This window comes from Hordeum vulgare, chromosome 5H, assembly GCF_904849725.1.
Source record: "Hordeum vulgare subsp. vulgare chromosome 5H, MorexV3_pseudomolecules_assembly, whole genome shotgun sequence".
In the NCBI taxonomy this organism is placed as follows: Eukaryota; Viridiplantae; Streptophyta; class Magnoliopsida; order Poales; family Poaceae; genus Hordeum; species Hordeum vulgare.
The window spans coordinates 526,284,745-526,298,922 of record NC_058522.1 but is presented as its reverse complement, the minus strand read 5'-3'; the positions used below and the strand labels follow the sequence as shown (position 1 = coordinate 526,298,922).

General features: G+C 42.3%; 2 protein-coding genes across 2 annotated transcripts; one reads left to right on the top strand and one right to left on the bottom strand.

The window, feature by feature from the left end:
- Nucleotides 1-819: 819 nt before the first annotated feature.
- Nucleotides 820-4,973, bottom strand: LOC123452208. Its single transcript, XM_045128819.1, has 10 exons — nucleotides 4,817-4,973; nucleotides 4,590-4,649; nucleotides 4,455-4,494; nucleotides 3,076-3,254; nucleotides 2,492-2,530; nucleotides 2,335-2,421; nucleotides 2,142-2,202; nucleotides 1,560-1,690; nucleotides 1,355-1,446; nucleotides 820-1,263 (listed from the first exon to the last, which is right to left on the bottom strand). The coding sequence occupies exons 1-10, from the start codon at nucleotides 4,862-4,864 to the stop codon at nucleotides 1,146-1,148; spliced, it is 855 nt and encodes a 284-aa protein (XP_044984754.1). The 5' UTR covers nucleotides 4,865-4,973; the 3' UTR covers nucleotides 820-1,145.
- Nucleotides 3,261-12,090, top strand: LOC123452207. Its single transcript, XM_045128818.1, has 6 exons — nucleotides 3,261-3,818; nucleotides 9,485-9,696; nucleotides 9,883-10,055; nucleotides 10,462-10,964; nucleotides 11,125-11,197; nucleotides 11,658-12,090. The coding sequence occupies exons 1-6, from the start codon at nucleotides 3,798-3,800 to the stop codon at nucleotides 11,729-11,731; spliced, it is 1,056 nt and encodes a 351-aa protein (XP_044984753.1). The 5' UTR covers nucleotides 3,261-3,797; the 3' UTR covers nucleotides 11,732-12,090.
- The last annotated feature ends 2,088 nt before the right edge of the window (nucleotides 12,091-14,178 follow it).

Sequence of the window (14,178 nt, the reverse complement as noted above, 5' to 3'; positions counted from 1 at the left end):
CACGCTGGCCACCCGCGGTGTGTCCAGGGGCGCGATAACCGCCCCGGGCAGCGCCACCAGCGGCGCTCTGGCCGCGTCCAGCGACGCCCAAGCCGCGTCTAGCGATAGTACGGCGGCGACGAGCAAGAAGCCGGTCCTGGCGGTTGTCCTCACTAATGAGGCAGAGGAAGAAAGAAGTGAGGGGCAACATCTCACCGACGGTAAGGTGCTCCCTCTCTTTTTGCTCTCGCTGGTTGTCTACGTGCTGATAACGTGTTTAAGGAAAATGATCTTGTCGATTCAATGATTTTAGGAATCTGCAATTTATACAGTTTGAAGAGACGCGATGTACAGAGGAGTTGCGTCGGTTCCAGAGGATGAGAGAGAGCCGTCTGTTGCGAAAGGAACCACATGATTCAATGATTTTAGGAATCTGCAATTTATACAGTTTGAAGAGACGCGATGTACAGAGGAGTTGCGTCGGTTTCAGGGGATGAGAGAGAGCCGTCTGTTGCGAAAGGAACCACATGACGGTTGGGCAAGGGGAGATTCCCCACTAATTACATGTGCTAATTAATCACAAAAAAATTAAGAAGATTATGTGTAAAATGTTATTGGTCTTGATTACCGTGTGATGAGAAAAGAGGATTTTTCTACTTTAAAATGCATTGAGAAAATAAAAGTATACTCTTTTATGGATAAATTTTGAAGTCAAAGGTACACTCTTTACCGGACTGAGGGAGTACTCTTCTAGCCACAACTTTCCAGATAGACGGCCTACTAATTTTCGCTGATAAACGACATCCACTCGGTGAATTCAGATATACGAGCTTGCAGAAATAAGCCAACAATTTTATCGACCGAACTGCTCAATGGGATCCAAGTCAATGTCAACGGTTATATTCACCCTATGCTGTGCAACCTGAGCTTGCTGTGTACACACGAACAAGGGCTCGTCGTTGCAAACCATTACAAAAGAAAACTGACAAACTTTCCACTATGTTTTCTAACAACAGCTGTGCGATTTCTTCTCAGGCTTACTCATACCCGGGACACGACATCTACAGAGGAGGGATGGGGGGTCTGTAAGGTGTAACAACTTTGACTCTTCGAACTTCCAGGGAACATCCTAACAGGATTACACAAAATGCTCGTCGCAGCATCACCTAAACATCCGTCAGAATTATTGACGACACAATCATGACATAGGCCAGGAAGAAGAACATGATGATCTGGATGAAGAACCTGGGGTTGTCTCTCAAGCTTGGGGCCGCCACTGATCTACTGCTTGAGAATACATGAATGCACTTACAGTCAGTTACAAGCAAGAGGGCTGTGGGAACTGGGAAGAGATGTGTTGCGGCAGCATTCTTACCTTGCGATGCGCTGCGAGAGCCGACTGAAGGGTAGGCTCTGAATGAAAACGACGCCAGGTCCTGTGAGAGATGCTTTTAGCTGGTTGACACCCTGCATAAGATGATGCTTCTCAGTGCAACGAAACAAAGGACATCTCAACACAAAGGAAGCATACTGCTCTTCTTGAACAAGTAGAAGTAAAAGGAGAAGTAGGGTATACTCACCCCGAATACAAGGACTGCTCTTCTATGTTGGGTAGGGTTCTGTAACTGAAAGCTGATGGTGCTTGTCATAGCCACAATGCAACCACAATCAACAGTAATCACCTCCCGGGGAGCAAGAATTTTCTGCATTACTGACAAAGGTAAAGAGCAAAAGCTCCCAAAGTTATGACCCTGTCGAATTTACCAAAGTTGCAAGCTAGTGCCCAAACCAAACTAGCATCAGATAAGTTTCATGCTTGTGTGAAATAAAATAGAGATTTGGTGCTCCCAGAAAATCTAGCTGGTAACAGTATAACACAAAACACTGCAAGGATACTGAATCAGATGCTGTACCAAGTACTCCCATGTCAACAACATCCATATTTGAGTAAAAAGTAAGGTTTGCCATGACATATTTCAGGTTTCAGCAATATATTGCATCAACATGTCCTAGAGCTTTTACAGACTCACAGCTTTGTAATATTTAAGACCTACAATATTCAGGTCTAAACTTAAGCAACATAAATAGCATTGCAGCTTTAAGCCTTTAATTACTAATATCTACGCTAACACTCAACACTGCGATGTAAGGGTGAAGTGTACCTGACCCACCGCCGACAAGGAAGGCCATCCCTTGACCCCTAAGCTTCTGTTTGAGGATCATCTGTAGAAGAAAATGTGCATCTTTCATTTCCTGGCTAGCAAGTTGCCCAGAAGCATGCCAAATGAACTGAACACAAACTTGCAGGATCCACATGACCTCATAATCAATAAGGCACCTCAAAAATTATCCTACCTCTGCACCAATTTCAATGTTGCGTGGCCGCTGATCAACTGTACTTGTGACTGACACATCATTGACCGAGCAGAGGAAAGAATCTGCCTGCAATTTGGTACATTATGAGGTCCATGCGACTGTTTTAAAGCTGATTACAGAATTCAAGATAATTTACCTGGCAAAGTAGTTCTCCACCAAAGTTCGCTAGATCTATCTGTAACAAAAGCAAGCAATTATGGTGAGACCAAGACAACAGCTTCGGTTGACAATATAAGTAATATGTGATTTAAGATACCATGATCACTAAAATGAGCTATACATATTCGCAATGAGTGTATTATTACTAGTTTGACAAGATAAAACTGCAGCTACCCCTTTTTTAACTCAACAAAGACCTTAAAGCCAACATAGGCAGATAGGATAAACAAATTCATACTTAAACGTAACTTTAATGTTAATGCATCCTATTACCACCAAGAATTTATCTCATCATTACTTCCGAAGGACTAAAATTCAATGTCTGCAGCCAAGGACAATTGGTAACTACACAGCTAGTAACACAAACAAGTGACAGAATTCTATTTTGGAAACAAAGGATTTGTAAACTTTTAATGATGAGGAGAAATAATGATGTAATTGACATGAGCAACCTATGGCATTGCATGGTAAGTATAGAGACAACTCAGAGCTAAGCTGAAAAATAGAAGATGATGCTAAGACATAAACAACGTAATGACTGCACAGAAAAAATATACTAACAGGCAGTATCCTCCCAGGAAACGGCGCAGAAATCCCCACATATCCATCATCAGGGCCAGGATTGAAGAAAACAGTGCTGGTTATACTTTTTCCAAATATCCACTGCCACACGCCTCCGTCGTTTTCAGGCAAGTAATTGTTGTCCATCTGAATGTTCCCGGACATGTAACACATTGTACCTAAAAAGGTAAAAAGTACAGCAATCAATATTCAAAATATCGTGATATTTAAATTACTGCTGCACGGCACCCTTCCGAACCAAATACCCCCTATTAGGCCCATTAACTGGGCCCGCTGATTTATCGGTCTGATAGCCAATAAAAGGCCGAATTATCGGATGGGCTGGCTAACTGCCAGAGGAGGCATAGCTCATTTTGCCCACAAAATATAGCCTGGTTCCAACCCTTCTCCCAGCCGCACATATCCCTCCCTTCTCCCGTTCTAGGGTTAGGGCTTCCGCTCCTTCTCTAGAGGAGCCGCCGCCGCCACCACCTCCGCCCCAAGCAGCCGCCAGCAACATCAACCAGCCAGCGCCTCCCCTCCTCCAAGGAGCCTCCCTCATCCGCTCACCTCCCGTCATCCAGCAACGAGGAGCATCCAGTGCCCCCGCCCCCGAGCTTGCCGTCTCCTCACCGACCAGCCGACGGCGCCGTCCTCAAGATTGCTTCCCCAAGCTTGCTACTTCTTCCTGCTTCCTCGCCTACTCCGCCCGTCCTCTGTCCATGGCTTCCTCAAACATCAAGGTAATCTCCCCTCTCCTATGTGATCTGTGAAGATTCATGATGTGTATGTAACTATGTAGCCCAGGATCGCATATTCAGACATTTAGTACATAGTATGTTGCCATGTAGCCTAGTAGGATATATCAATACGACCCTAGTTAATCTAGCGAGAAATGGGTTATCGATAATTCAGTTAATAGGCCGATTCGCCGATTAATCCCTACTCAGCAGCGGACCAAGCAGCTAGCAGTTCCCCAAATCCTGAACATTGACAGCAATGAGAGAAAAAAGGTACACGCAAACAACCTATATGAGTGTCGCATCATACATAGAAAGAAAATAAGTGACATGATAAGCACCTTGCAGTAACAACTATCAACACACGGCTGATGCACAATGATTTTTCAAGGTGCTATTGAACAAAACCGAAGTGGGCATGCCAAATAGGTATACAAAACATTAAAATCGTTTTAGGAATAATATACAGTTGAAACTGTGGGTGACACTTTTTAACAATTTCTGCCAAGTGCCACATGAATACCAGGCTAGCAGACCCGAGTAACTAAAAATGTATTCGGCATGTCACTCAAACTATACTTGTTAAGCTTGCAACCTGCAAATTTCAGCCGCAGAACAGAAACGAGTGGGTTGAATTACCTGGTTTCGCCGTCAACTTGTCCTGCGACTTCACCATCACCTTAAAACCATTTTCCCATCAGTAATTAGAAATGAAGACAACTGAATTCATCTGAATATAGAACAGGCGAGCGAGAATTAGGCACCGGAAACTACCTGCAGGACCTGCACATCCCCACCGGATATCTGAAACGCCGTCACAGATCCCTGCTGGCTCTGCAAAAAGGGGAACCACGCAATTCAAACAGGATCAGATCATGAGAGGGGGTCCAATCGGGAGCAGAGCGCCACGGATCATGCGGATCCAGCCCCCACGACCTCGAATCCAGACCTAGCATCTACGCGGGGACGACAAACGTGCGAGACATGGGAGCAGCACCGACCTGGTAGACGTAGGGTTGGAAGGGGGTGGAGAAGAAGGGCGCGGCCATGGCGGCGGGCCGGAGCTCTGTGGAAGCTTCTAGAAGCGATCAGTGGGAGCCGACTCGGAGCGTCGTCTTCGGGATCGGGGGAGTTGCCATTTGAGGGGTTGCTTCGTGCTGAGCTTTAATTGCGAGAGATTTTATTTATTTTGTGGTTTCGTACGTGGGTTCATCTGTGCCGTCGGTTGCGCGCCGATCGGCCGTCGATGCGCGAGAGGCCACGTAGACCTTCTGCGCGCGTGGCGCTGTCCAATAGTTTGCCGTGGCTTGGGATGATGTGTCCTTGGCTGCAGACACTGACACTACCTGCCTGCGTGGCAGTGTCCACGTATACGTACAAGTGGGATTGAAACTACCACGAGGCGTTTGGTTACTTGAATTTTTTTTAGCACTTTGCATATTTTTTTTAACAGAGTACATTCGAAGTCGCTCACATACATGAGCGTACACCCACCCCTATAAACGCACGCACGCACACCTTATCCCTATGAGCACCTTCGAGAGGCTAAGCCGGCACATAATCTTGAGATTGACGAAGCCGCCACTGACGCCTTCATTATCGACGGGAACGTCTCCTCCCACTGAAAGTACATCGCCGGAAGACCTAAAATAAATCCAGAAAAATGCAAGCACCAATGTCAAGTCTGGGACTTGAACTCTGGTGGGCAGGGGATACCACAGCCTCCTAACCATCCAACCACGGATTGGTTTGCAGCACTTTGCATACTTGTCTTTTTTGAGTCCGATTAAGCTAATGCACGCATAAAAACATCATCTGTACTTAGTTTGATTGCTTGCATATAGATTGTCTGCATTAGAGAAGGATTTTTTTCTTGCCATTTGGTTTTGTGCATTGGCTTGGCAGATGCAAGTGACCTGTGTTTGGTTGGATGACAATGTGATTAAGAGTTAACACATACATATGAGAGAGTGAGTTACAATAGAGTTCTTAATAGTGTGCTCGCGATGGCGGACTTGGCGTTGACCCTATCGACGTGGATGAAGTTGTCGACCGTCTTCATGACGGCTAAGACGATCGCGCTCCGGTCGTTGACTTGCAATCAAGCTGCACAATGCGTCCAAAACACAAGGTCTTTATGAACGACAGTCCCGACAAACTCTCGAGTTACACAAAGGCATACGCGAGCGCCGCCCCTCCCTCGACGTCGACCTCCAATCCAAAATCATCCCCCCTAATCCAACACAGAGGGTTCTCTGCATGACCTCACGCTTCATTCGGTACAAAGATAGAGCGCCCGACTCACGGTGCCGACACGCCGCTGCATGGCCCCCGCCCACCGCCTCGCAGCGTAGCCCTACTTACGCTCCCGCCTCCGTTGGACTGATGCGCGGCCGTTGCGTCAGGTCGGAAGTTCGCCCCTGTCGGCTCCTCCGATGCACCGCCACGGACACCTGCTGATCGAGCTCGCCCACGCGTTCCACTCTCATCGTGTTGTTGCTCCAAGAGGTGATGGACTTTCCCAGCACCTGTTCCGAGCGCATATGCCTCCCATTCGAGCAGTCGCTTCTCCTCGCGTCGCGCCGGTCGACGAGCCGTTGGGACACATCATCATTCCCGGCTCGCCCCCTCCTCTCGTTCCCCTCTCTCTCCCATGCTTCTTCTCCCTCTACTCCTCTATGATCTTCCCCTTTTCTTCTATGTTCATAGCCACACAGGATGCCATGACCACTCCGGAAGGTCACCTCGTCGTCTACGGTTGACAAAACTATGAACCAATCACGTGAATGGAACCATGACATTGATGTGCATCTTTTTTGTATAGACCTTATCTCGAATTGAAGTACTGTTGTGTAGATTAAAGGGACAAAAAATAAGATTAGGGAGGAGTTTAGTGGAGGTAGGAGAAGAAACCATGTACAAAGCTCGCATCCCTCATGTATTCTCTCGTGCAAGGAGACCCACCACGTGCGCTCGATGTGGCTCGATCCAGCATGGTTCGCTGGAAACTATCAATTTGATCGTTCCTAAAGGGACTGGCTCGGGAGTGCTTTAAGTTCCGTGAGGGCCAACATTTGTATGCGATGCAGCCAACCAAATGGGCCAAATTCTTCCCTCGTGGGCCTGGTTGGGGTAGATGCACGCAACCAGACATTCTACTAGTGTGTTCTACTCGAATATAGAACTCTCAAACGATTTTAACCCTATACTTTTAAAAAGAGTGGAAATATATGAGACATCTCAAGATAATACACATTGATGAAATAATATACAAGTACATGAAAAGAAAGACAATAAAACCGGGACCCCTCCAGTCCTACCAGGCCACCACCACTTGCTCTACATTTGCGGCAGCACGTAGCAAGATCCAGATCCCCCTTGGCTTCCCCCCTTCATCCGCCCCTCGAGATGCTTCATATGGTCAATCACGACACAAAATCTAATGGAGCGAAACGCGAGCGAGCTGCCTCCGCCACCTTCTTCCCCGCGTCGCCTGCTCCTCGTCCACCTGGCATCGCCCAAGAGTTTCCACACATATTCCGGTTCGTCAATATCTAGATTTGGTAGTCTTGTGCACAATTGCTTTGTCATTCGTTCTTATGTGGAAAAGTCTGGTTTGCCATTTAGTTTGTTTTTCTTCGGTGCTAAATGCAATATCTAGGGAAATTGAATGGTAAAAATATATGATTTTTAAAGGATTAGGACATTTTGAGGTCTCACTTACCTTCACGGGTTTCTCAAATCTAGCGTCGTGCACATTCATCTGACTCCTCTAGATCCAACTCGAAGGAGTGGAGTTATCCTTGGGGAGAAGGTGTGATTGGATGTGACTATGCTATAGCAGGGTTAGCAACACAGCGGACGGGGAAAGCGGAGGGAGGGTGACACCAGGTTTAGGGTTGTGCTTTGTGTGCGGTGTAGCGACACACTAGGGTTAGGGTTGTTCTTTGCGTGTGGTTGGTGATGGGTACACACTAGGGTTAGGGTTGCGCACCTCTCTCGTGTCATCTCTTCATCACCTTCCTACTTAGGCACCACTCGGTCCGCCTTTGGACTCACACGAGGAGCGAGGGACACAGAGCCCGTTCATAGGCATCGTCCCTGTCTTCGTGGGGAGAGGAGTGTGGGGCATATAGACGACCATCAGGGGTGCCACCATCTTCCTTGGTGTCAAAAATTTGTCCAACCTTGGCTCTAGACTCTGAATCGGACGACTCTATCTCTAGCACCACTTCATCCAGGACCACATTTGTTCTTAACCCCTTTTAGTAGTGTGCTAATCATGTGAAATGCCTTCCTAAATTTGGAACATTAAATATGCATATATTGGTGGAATATTTACCCTATTCATATAGAAAATCATATTAGTGAAAAGCCCCAACCATATTTTTTCCTCTAAAGTGGATTATGTCCATAAATTGTACCGACTGGTTGGACACATCTATTGTCATATTTGTCCCGATCGGGTTATCCATGTGCCACATCATTTCTCATATGTGTCTTGATCTAATTTGATATTGATTTATGTACACTTTTCCAAATTAACTATGATTTGATGTACCATGCTCAACCATATCATGTGGTAAATCGGTATTAACATCCCAACTCCTCTCACTCCCCATTGCTACGAGCACGTGACCCACCATCACCTCCGTCCTTGTTGGGTCCAACCTCAGATCTAGAATTGCATTTTTGCTACTTGGGAAGAGGAGGGGCACACTTGCATTCTAGTGGAGTTGGGGTGACCAGTGATTCAAAGAATCGGTCGCTCTCCAACGAAAACAATGCATGACGTGGCTACAGGTCATTTGACATTGAGTGTGAGAAGTTATAATACCTGCATGCAATGGAGAACACACAAGAATGGTGAATATCAATCACAACACTTGGAATATGGATGGAGGATTGATTAGTTTGGATTACCAAAAAGTGGTTCAGGTGCAGTCATTTGACACATGTGTTTACACAAAATAGAAAGAATGATAATATGCAACTAAACAAAAACCCAATCGTATACGAAGACCTTAAAGGGGTACTTAAGAAGGATAGATGGGGATCCATCCTTAGGTTGGTTTCTTCCCTCTATAGGACTCTAAAAACCTCCTAGTGTCTTTATTCTGAAAAACATTAGTGTGGCCAAATTTGAGGTGGTGCATCACCTATAGATGGTTATGGACAAAATTACGAAGCATCTTTTATATTTCATCCATGCCTTCATACGACATTATGACACACGCAAAGTCTTATAATATCCTCTTGAAGCTGCATCACCACTCTTATATGATTTATACCATCTACATGTTTGATCATGCTCTAGTGTGTGTCCCCCTTTTCCATGCTAGTTACCTCATTATATATGTGACATCGTATCCCGATGAGCTCTCGAGAAAGTTCGTAGACATCAAAGCACCTTATATTTAAGTTGCCGTGCACGAGCTCTAGTGATTGGTCCCTATATTTCTGGATCTTGAGCAGGTGTAGCTAGGGGGCGTGGGTGTAACTCTAATAAGGATGTCCACATAAAAAGGTTATCACCAGTGTATGAATTCCAGACATTTTCTTCACGGTTTTCTCCTACAAAATTAGTGGCGGGAAACTATATATCACTATGAGTTGAGTTCAACGGGATTTGAGCTATGCCTTATTGAGGTTCTTATTTTTCTATTCAGGTTTGTGATGGCTTGGTAATAGGAAAGAACAGACCTAAGGAGCTTTATTTATCAGAAATGTGTAAAATTGAAGATGACCCTATTGCAATACCCATCGAGGCTAATGCATATGGAAAGGGCTTGCCCTATGCTCCTATAAACTGGCCATGTCTTGGAGATGAGTGGAAATGGAAAGTGGGAAAGAGATATTATACTGGGCACTGGCATGATAGGTAAATAATTTTGTTCTAAAGTTCAATATATTTTTCCCTCCGAAAAGATGCACATATTAGTATAGTGTATATATTTTCAATTTAGTCATAGACCGGGACCAATAAAGATCAGCAAATAAATTATTCTCGGGGAAATAAATGTTATCTACATCTTTGACTTATCGTGTGGTTATAACTTTTTTGTAGGTATCTTATCCCTCCCTCACGATTTCGTGATGCTAATGGTAGAAGGATACTATTCAGAAGTAAAAAGCATGTTGAAGAGTTTATCAAGAGAGAATTTCCGGACACCGACCCTAACACATTCTTCTCTATGTTTATATGGAAGATCCCTTGTGAGGGAAGCGTGATTCAAAGAGGTTAGAACTTTGTGTTGCATTTTTATGTTTAATTAATCTGGCAACTACTTACTACCTCTATTGTCGATAGCACCCTTTTGCTTATATGGACCAAGTGACATTGAAATCCACTCGACCCATTCAAACAGTGCTTTTTACCCCAATCATATCTTAGCTCATAAAAGGAAGAAAAATAATATTCTCCTTGCCCATGACTCGCATTCTAACATCTAAATACACATTAATATTCTTCCATTGTTTTCTTATTATATAACCTAGGGATTTCTTGAATATTTATCTAGTACTACAAGGCCATCACATAAGGGTGAAATAGATTCTTCACTTGATATAATGATTAATCATTCTTATTTATGCATGCCCAGCTTGTCCAATTTTGTGTCATTATATAACACTTTGAAATCTCCAGGAACTCGGCAATTGAGGGGTCCCAAACTTGAAAATCTCTTAGCAAATCCAACTAAAGAGAAGTTACGGTTTATTAAATCTTCACTAGCACATGATTATGACATGTTCTGCACAATGCCTAATTTCCGTGCTGAATGTTGTTGTATTATCTGTGGTATGGTTGTTGACTATTCCTGTGGAGGTTATAACTACATGAAGTGTGAGGCTACTATTGGTGAGAACACCAAATGTGGGCATGTTGGGCACCTTCACTGTGCTCTTAAAAGTTCGATGGCTGGAACTGTTGGAGGAGGTATTTTCTTGGATATGGAATATTACTGCAGGTGGTGTGATAACAAAACAAATTTGATGATGCATGTGGAAAAACTATTGGAAACATGTCGACCTCTTCAATCAAAGGAGAAAATTAAGACTATCCTAGACATGGGCTTATCCATCTTGAGAGGCTCAAGAAAAGAGCAAGCAAAAATCTTGGAGAACTACATGGGATCAGTGATGGCAAAGGTGAGGTGATCTAGTTAAGGTCTATGTGGGAAAGTTTCGTAGCTATCACGATTTCATTAATAGTACTTCCCCTATGAATGGTGCTAATACTGAGCATGGTGCATGGCCTTTTTAATTATGTACAAGCCTATGAGTTGACAATCTATTGTTTATAATGTAGATTAACGATGGGGTTGATCTTAATGAAGTATGGAAAAAGGAAGATTGTGATGGTGTGGCAACATTGGATGCAGGTATACTTATTGTTTTGTGCAACAATAGAAGAAGATAACTATACAAGGGGAAATATTTTCTAGTGCTTCAAATGTCAGCAGGTCCCGGTCTATTTTTAAGTATTGGACATGTGATATTAAATGTAGTTGTAATATATTGCAAGTCTATAGATCTCATTATCCAAATTTATGAGTTTTGTCCTACAGAACACCATATTATAATGGGCACAAAATTCCTAGGTAGTTTCTATTGGTTGTAACTTAATGAGTTTAGCTCTCCCTATAATAGCTTCTCTGTTGCTCTTTGATGTATAAGTCATTAAGCCTCATATTTCTTGTAATTTAGAACAATTTGAATTATGGTATGTAAACGTTGAATAACTTAAAGGACAATTTGGATCCGTGTTGTTATAAAATTGTTAATTGTTAGTCATATATTTCTTGTGCATAACTTGGTTCTTTCTTCTTATGTCTAATGCAGAAGAAATTTTCCCACCAACCACTACTACCGTGATGCTGAGGGCTAGCCATTATCCATATCTAAATAGTCTATAAGTTGAGACTGACTTGTAGAGGGTTGTGAAAACCGTTCAAGTCCAAGCTCGAGTAGGAAAATTTCAGGTCCATGACCAAAGTTTCTAATGGATTCAAGAAAATAACAACAAAGACATCCAGGAGCATTTACTGTTATTGGAAAAATAGTTAAAAGTTAGACAAGCTTAAACTAAAGTACCATGGTTTACCGTGAACCATCATTTGCAATGTTGATGCACTATTGTACCTCTTGTATCTCCTAAGGTGTTGCTCTCTTCAAGGCACATTATTAGTTTGCCCTAGGAATATTCACTCCAATATTTTGAAACAAACATTCCCCTATTTATAAATAGTCACTCCAACTTATAAATGATTTGTTTTCGACTTCGAGCATATATTGATTGAATATTTTGCAAGCATTTTTTATTACTATATTGTCAAGCTAAAATAACATGTCACATGGTAGCTGTTGTCGACCAATGGATGCAATCTGGAACCTAAGAAAAGGGAGTAGAATGCAGGTCGTCCTCCATACAATTGTTCTTTCGGTCGCGAGTTCCTATGATATTTTATCTTGGAGTCATAGTTATGTAGAACTCATCTAACTGTTGTGATACACTATTTTGATGCATATCTCTTGCAATAGTATACTTTGTGTGTTTAGGGTAATGTTTAGAAATGACCTCGTCGTGCATATCGAGAATAGGTAAAAAAACTATAGGAACACATTTTCTCAAATAAACTACACAACTGTTGCTAGCATATCTGAAACCTAGCAACATTCACTATTAAAGAGATATCCCATATGGACCCAAAAATGCATCTAAGACAGACATGCACCTATATTGATCTAGGATATCATAGACCTTTTAGAAATGTTTGTAGAGCAACTCTACAGATTCCCTATCCACCATTTCCATTTTATAGAACTTCCATTACGGAGGCTAAGGGTAAAACTATAACTCTAGAAATTTTCCCATGCCTCAACCTCTATTTTTTTTGGAGCGTACTCTAAGAAAAGGGGTGTAACCTCCATGCTTGGAAGTCACTCATTGAAAAACATTCTATGACTATTAAGTACATTATGTCATAATGAACTTTTGGTTGGTCAATGAACGATCCACCAGAGTTTTAGCTCAGATTTTGACTATGCGTTTGTTAACGTTCATAGTGGTAACACTACAGTCCGGCTTTCTCTTGAGGGTGTGTGTATGTAAAATTAAATATAATACATCAAGAGCTCGAAAGAGATAAAACTTAGTCCATAGTACAAAAACTCAAGCCACAATGAAACCCTCTACTTGTATCTATTATTTCTTTGGCATAATCCCATCACGACAAAATGAAAGTTTTAGCAAGTGATGAGAGAACTGTTTGAGAGCCTTAATGAGGTGACACTTGTGGGTGTTAATTAGCGAGTTAATCTAGTATCACGTTGTTTTGCCACCCCGATTCAGAGAACAAGAGGCCTTGATACATCTATGACATATCTATAATTTTTTATTGTTTCATGCTATTATATTATCAATCTTGAACACTTCATATGCAAGCATATGCTATTTTATATGATTTTTTGGGACCAACCTATTAACTCACTGCCCAGTATCAGTTTCTAGTATTTGCTTATTTTTTGACTTTTCATAAAATCAATACCAAACACAGTCCGAATTGGATAAAAAATTACGGGAGTTACTTTCTGTAACACCCACAAATTTTAATTTGGATTTGTCTGGTTTTAAATTGTTTTTAAAGTGGATTTCTAAGATCTTTAATAAAAGCATTTTTGGAATCCTTTGAAAATCCTTTCTTGAGAAAAATCTTTTGAAGTTTCTTCCACAACAACTCTGGTTTGAAAAGAGTTTTTACCTAGTTTCTCTTCACTATAATGTCTTGACTTGGAGGAGCCCTTTTATTTCTTCTTTTAAGAAAATTCCTTGAAATGAGTTTCCAAGATTTGCTAACTAACCTTACTTCAAAAATCCCCCCTCCACCTTTCTCTGATTCCTAACCCATGACACTTCTTTAGCACCTATACATCTTTTAAAAATGGTTTCTCAAAGATTTGGAGACGTTTAAACATTTTTCATATTTTATTTTAACCAAGGTTATTTTGTGTAATCAGTTTTGACCCCAAGTTTTTTGCAAAGGGACTCATAGATTCCTTTTGCCTTCTGACTTCCAAATTCCTATCCTTGTATACCTGAATATCCTCAACCCATTCCACCTAAAATATTTTGGTTCCCAGTTTCAAAATTTCAAATTAGGTTTGACCCAAGTTTGACCAGAATTCTTTGTTTTTGTTAAAAACCTGACTTGACTAATTTCAAAAATTCTGATAATTTACAAACAGCCTCTAGGATCAATGAGAGGCCATCTCATAAATTTTCAGCTTCATATAAATTTTTCTCATGTAGTTTTCATTTAATCGAGCACCTGGTGTGCACTGTAGCTTATGAGATTCAGAGTTT

Coding starts and splice junctions, on each gene's coding strand:
- LOC123452207 (XM_045128818.1), top strand. CDS start 3,798: ATGGCTTCCTCAAACATCAAG. Junction 10,056..10,461: donor GGGAAGCGTGATTCAAAGAG/GTTAGAACTTTG, acceptor TGAAATCTCCAG/GAACTCGGCAATTGAGGGGT. Junction 10,965..11,124: donor TGGGATCAGTGATGGCAAAG/GTGAGGTGATCT, acceptor TTTATAATGTAG/ATTAACGATGGGGTTGATCT.
- LOC123452208 (XM_045128819.1), bottom strand. CDS start 4,864: ATGGCCGCGCCCTTCTTCTCCACCCCCTTCCAACCCTACGTCTACCAG. Junction 2,422..2,491: donor GTGGAGAACTACTTTGCCAG/GTAAATTATCTT, acceptor ACCAAATTGCAG/GCAGATTCTTTCCTCTGCTC. Junction 1,447..1,559: donor GAGCAGTCCTTGTATTCGGG/GTGAGTATACCC, acceptor CATCTTATGCAG/GGTGTCAACCAGCTAAAAGC.